The sequence below is a fragment of the Labrus bergylta genome, chromosome 21 (assembly GCF_963930695.1).
Source record: "Labrus bergylta chromosome 21, fLabBer1.1, whole genome shotgun sequence".
Lineage (NCBI taxonomy): Eukaryota > Metazoa > Chordata > Actinopteri > Labriformes > Labridae > Labrus > Labrus bergylta.
Genome location: NC_089215.1, coordinates 18292984 through 18298753, shown reverse-complemented (window position 1 = coordinate 18298753; position 5770 = coordinate 18292984). Strand labels below are relative to the sequence as shown.

General features: G+C 43.4%; 1 protein-coding gene across 2 annotated transcripts; it reads right to left on the bottom strand.

Annotated features, from left to right (window-relative positions):
* Nucleotides 1-1497: 1497 nt before the first annotated feature.
* LOC114921021 (transmembrane protein 100-like) lies at nucleotides 1498-5304 on the bottom strand. 2 transcript variants are annotated; one of them, XM_065949912.1, is made up of 2 exons: nucleotides 5186-5304; nucleotides 1498-4906 (listed from the first exon to the last, which is right to left on the bottom strand). In XM_065949912.1, exon 2 carries the CDS (start codon nucleotides 4717-4719, stop codon nucleotides 4246-4248), a length of 474 nt encoding a protein of 157 aa, XP_065805984.1. In that variant the 5' UTR covers nucleotides 4720-4906; nucleotides 5186-5304; the 3' UTR covers nucleotides 1498-4245. The 2 variants fall into 2 exon arrangements, with proteins under 2 accessions (XP_065805984.1, XP_065805985.1); XM_065949913.1 differs by having other exon boundaries at nucleotides 1498-4935; nucleotides 5186-5286.
* Between the last annotated feature and the right edge of the window lie 466 nt (nucleotides 5305-5770).

Below are 5770 nucleotides of genomic sequence, written 5' to 3'. Positions count from 1 at the left end.
TTAATATGTTTTATCTCCATTTATGCTTAATTATGTAACAGGAAAAGTGCTAGGTGCAATTGAGCTGTTCCCGCTCCCATTTTGACACATCCTTATCTCAACCAGACACCCACCTCTTTCTCTGCCTTTTGCCTTGCTTTCGATGTCCGCCTGGGTTATTTTTAGCTCAGTCCAGGGGGAGCGGGCGAGGGAGAGAGAGAGAGAGGGAGAAAGAATGACACAATCCTTTATAAATGGGGGGATGAGAGGAGGAGGAGGAGTAGAAGGAAGAGGAGAAAGCGTGGGTGCTCATTTGAATATTCATAGAAACAGCTGCGTTCACAAAGGTACTGAGATGAAGATAAGCATGCATGCATTGGTGAAAATCAATAGAGGCCTCTGCTGCTGAGTGTTTTGGTTGAAAAGCCTGGGCTAATAATTGGAGCATGCTAATTAGATGTTACATGGGACAAGCCAGTTCTGTAGTTTCCCCGTCTCCATAGATTCTGGCAAATCCTGAGCCTTTGTGAGTATTATCTCTGGTCCTCTGTGAGCTTGACACAAGAGGTCTGACATAATTATGATTACATTTATAGTTCATTCTGTTACTTTGTGAATATTTTGTTGTTCCATCCACCACTTTGATCCAGACATTTCCATTGACCTATGGATGGGATAGTATTGTATTAGTGTATTGTACCCAGTGGATCTTTTGGTTTAAAATGACCACCATGTGCCATTTCTTTTTTTTGAAAGATCTGACCTTGTGATCCTCTAACTGTCACCCTGTTTGTCGGGTCAAAGTTGGAAACTTTCCGTTTGTTGAATGGAGAGATTCAGACATAATAGTTTATCGTGTCCCTGTTACTGATGTGGAATACTGAACCAATAAATCACTTCAGAAACTGTACAGTATCTATCCAATCAAATGTTTGGTTGAGGTAATTGGGCTGTTTAAGAACACCCAATGTGGTTTGAATCACCCCGGATGGTTACGACAGAGTGCTTGAATAGATCGTTGTGGGGAAATGGTGGATCCATTGCTTGGACCTGTTGCTAACCTTGTCCAACCGCTCTACATGGTAGCCCTCACCTGTCTATCTATCCATTATCTTTACTGCTTTTTCTGTTCAGGGTCTTGAGGGTAATGGAGCCAACCCAGCTCATTGGGTGAGAGGCGGGGTACACCCTGGACTGTTGGCCAGTCAATCACAGGGCTGACATGTAGAGAAAGCCAGCCACTCTCAAATTCACATCTATGGGCAATTTGGAGTCACCAATTAACCTAACGAGCATGTATTTGGACTGTGGGAGGAAGCCGGAGTACCCAGAGTGAACTCAAGCATGCACGGGGAGAACATGCTAACTCCACACAGAGAGGCTCCAGTCTGATGGGAATTGGAACCATGGAACCTCCTCGCTGTGATGCACCCGTGGCTAATCATTCGCACCACCATGCAACCCCCCACCACCACCCCCAATCACCCAGCATCGTTAAAATAAAAAAAGAGACCACTGTAAAACTTGCTTCCAAAAGTGAATTTTGCATTTAATCCAGTGCTTTAGCAGTTCACGGTAAACAAATGTAAATCTTACACACATTAAAGAACAAAAAATAAACTTCTGGATAAATAGATTTGGTATTTCTGATCATTTACAAAAGGAACGGTATCAAATTGTCACCTACAATATTCATGCCCATCAAAACACTCACAAACTCGGTCGAAAAAACACGTTTGCCTCTCTTGGGCTACTCTATCACGGTACCAGTAGTACATTTACTGCACCTAACAGAGACATATTGATGTGGCAGGTAAAGGTCACTCAGAGGAAAGCTGGGCCATGCCTTTGAAGTCAAAGTCAAGTGACCAAACGTCAAGTCAAAACCCATGTGTACTAACAGAGTGTGATAAAACTGGCTATAATTATAACTCATACGTACTTCACATCAGTGGGACTTTTGGCTTTCATTTCATCAGATAGTTTCCTTTTTTAATTTTAGAATGATTACAATTAACACACAGAATCTCACTTGATATAATCATAGCCAGAGAGCCCTGAAATAGAAATTAAAACAGCAGTTTGGGCAAATGTCTTGAATAGATGAATACTGCACAATGGATCTAAATTTGCTCTGTCTACTCAAAAATAGAAGATATATAAATATACATATAGTCTTTACAGGCTGTACATTGATGTTCATAAGACACTCACTGTTGGCTGTACATTCAGAACTGTGGCTACACTTTTACCTCGACTCAGTATCTACAGCACTTCAGATATGTCTTCATAAGAATACACAGTATTTCAGGACAAACAAACATGTGCACAAGAATGAACACATCAACACTGCCAGGGAGTCATCTCAGGTTTTATGAGCAGACTGTGAAAGCTCCCCATGAAACAGGATTATCGATATGTAGGAGGAAAACCAAGAGAAACTGAATTAAGTGGAAGTTTGGTGCGCACGCCCGCATAAATTACACTTTACAACAGCTGCTGCTCCACAGGATAACAGTCGCAATTGCATGCAAAAGATTTGACCGCGCCTGAGGCCCCGTAAAGTTTTCCTTCTTTTTGTTTCATCAAATAGATGGGATCGAATCTCAATGCTCAAATACAACAACATTGCTACAGCTGATGAGTATCTGCTGGGTCATCCTTGAAACCATATGAGCTGCTGCTTTAGACCATACACTAACTGTTGTAGTTGAGAAATGCTACATCTTGGCCCCACAAGAAAGATTTGATCTTTCTGTGGTTGTTGTTTGACAGCTAGTTAGTTAAAGTATCTGACTTTTATTCATGTGATCCTAGTGTACAGTGCTCAAGAAAGTACAATATCCAGGACAAATGCATTGAGACGGGTTTTACAATAGCTACCATTCTGTTATAAAGCTAACCTGCTCCACTGGAAATTGTCGGTTAAGTCTTGTGCCCATGGGAAGGTGTTGGGCTGATATCAATTTTCAACACATATAAACAAAATAGTAAACCCTTCCTTACAAAGCAGGGGAAATGAAAGGCAAAAAAAGGAGGGAAATTTGATTCTTCTACAATGCTCACACCAATTGGGTCGCCTCTGTTTGGTTCAGCATAAGGCCGTATAAGAGGAATCAGGTAGAGGCAAGGACAAGGATGAGCTGTGTGCTTTTCTCGGCTGTTGTTCTATAATGGGATTTCCTTGTCAATACAAAACTCCTCATGGACAGGCCAAGAGGGCTGAGGAAAGCTATTTCATCCGTGGAGACTGAAAACGTAGTGGAATTACCTTCAAAGCTAAATACTTCACGGAGTGCTGGTTTTTCTATTGATCCGGCACAGCTGGATTACGTTTTTTCCCACCGTAAAGCTTGGTGGCAGGAAGGAAATTAGTTGACCTTTATTCCACAAAATTGCAGGCAAGTGCATGTGAAGAGTTTTTCACCCTGGGGAAAATGTGCTTTACACGCTCGCTCCATTCACATGATTTTGTTTGGGTCCCTGCTTTCCTTTCATACACAACCCCCGACTGCGTGAGGCACTTTCCTCTAATGACGCTCTGGAGCAGTCAAAGACTAGGAGGTTCAAGTCTAAAGGAGGGAAGATAATGTTTCATTTATTTATTTTAGCCTTGTCAGATTTTAAATCAGGCAGGGGCGTGAGGTCCTGACATTGGTGGGAAAACTGTTCTGTCAACCAATTGCAAAGTTTGGACTAGCAAACATGAAAGACTTACAATTCCTTCCAGACAGTTCCTCATTTTCCAAGTTTATTCAGATGTTCCTCACAGGCATCTGTTTATAGACATCACCTTCTGTCAGGCACACCTCTTGAGGGAGACCGTGCCCTGTCAAACTGCAGGGGAGGTGTTAAATAATATTCCTCAGGCACCTATCACTCTGTCACTCTTATGTGACACCAGAGGCCAGTCTGAAATAAATTATATGAAGTATGCTCCAGGCTCTGTGCTCCACTCGAGCCCCAAGAAATCCATAATGGGAAAGAAAATGAGAGAAAAAAGGAAGTTCTGAGCGAGGCACGCTCAGGGTAATAATGGACCAATGCTACATTTGCATTTTTTACTTTCCTCTACTTGTTTAGTCAACAGTGTCAAAAGTTTTTACCTGCCTTAATCTCATGTATATTACTCAGCTCTTCTACCTGCCTTATCACCTTGTCATGATGCATAGAAGAAAAGTGTGGATGTTCCTACATATGTTTTGTATTCAGTTGAACTTCAATGGCTCCCAACTTACTATTATCTGGTAGTGAGGTTTCGCTCCATCACAAAATACCCTGATCAGTACTGAAGAATCCCCCTTCCTTCTTTTTCCTCCTTCTCAGTCTGTGGGCCCTCCAGCAAACAGCTGCAACAAGGAGCATCACAACACCCGCGCACAGCAGTGCCACGGACACAACTTTGGTCTGGAGCAGCGTGTTGAAGGTGAAAGTGACCCCGGTGCCAGCCATGCCGATCACTAATGAAATCACACCAAACGGGAACACGCAGCGGTACCAGGACTTTTCCGTTCCACCTGTAGCCTGGGCGAGTCTCTCGAGCGTCGGGAGGGATTCTGGAGGTTTCACTTTGTCTCTGTCAACGCTGCCTTCCTGTTCCTCTCTTTCTGCGCAGCCATTCAATTCCTGGTTCTGGTTTTCAGAGTCCTGTGGTAAGGTGTTGGCCTCGCTACCGTTGCCGCAGCCTAAGTCTGGGTGAAAGACCGGGGCAGGGGGCTGGCGGCCTGAGGAGCAGCCCATCTCGGAGCCGCTGTCCTTGGGAAGCAGTATATGAAAGGCTTCTAGTTGGCAGTGGACCTCTCTCAGCGTTGCAGCCGGTGATCGCTACACAGGGGACCCCCCCCCCTTCAAAAAAAAGCTGCTTCTAGTGCTGTCAATGCAAGTGAGGCTGCTGGTATTGTTGGTGTTAATACTTGCCAGCATGTGCCTGCATTTGGAGAGATGGAGAGAGAAAAGCTGAAAATAGAGAGAGGGAGATGGGAAGGGAAAAAAAGCACACAATAGACTCCAGCAATAAAAGGACAGAAACACAACAGCATTCTAGCTTAGACAGAGATTTAACACATGTATCATTCTTTATGTTTACATTTATCGAGAAACAGTAACAAAGGGAGAACAGACAACACAAAAAATGTGTTTCTAATACATGTTTCTCTCACACAGACACCTGAACACACATACAAAAAACTGCAGAGGATGCACTCACCCAGTGTTGTCAGTTTAAAACAATCGGGGACATTTTTCTAAGCAGGCTTGACTCCCGTGCTGCTCACGGCGGAAGCAGCAGCAGAAGTGTGTGTGTGTGTGATGTGATGCCGATGTCCATTGGCCATATAATCACAGAGTGGAGGAGGAGGGGCTTACTTGAAGCGGGTAGACCGAATGCAAGGCTCTGATTGGCTCCCTCAGCAGAATGATTCCAAAGGAGGAGGGGTGGGCATGGAGTTAACTGTTCAGACGACTCATTCAGTAATACTGATTCATTATTAAGTGTGATGAGAAATTCGAGAGTTCCCCTGAAGTAGTGCCTTGTTCTGAGTCTGCTGTAGGCTATACAGAATCAAAATATTACTGTGCCTTTCAAAAGCATCGCTCTTATCGTCATTCCAGTTTTTGTCATTTAATTGTTATAGCATTGACTGTCTGCTTGGCATGGTTTTGGAGTATAATATGCAGCACATTCTGCATTACTGGAGCCTGAGGAATGTCATGTTTTCATGTAGTTTAAAAGGGAAGCATGGCAAGGTTTAAGTTAAATAAAGCAACCAATAGTAATGAAGGGGTGTTTACC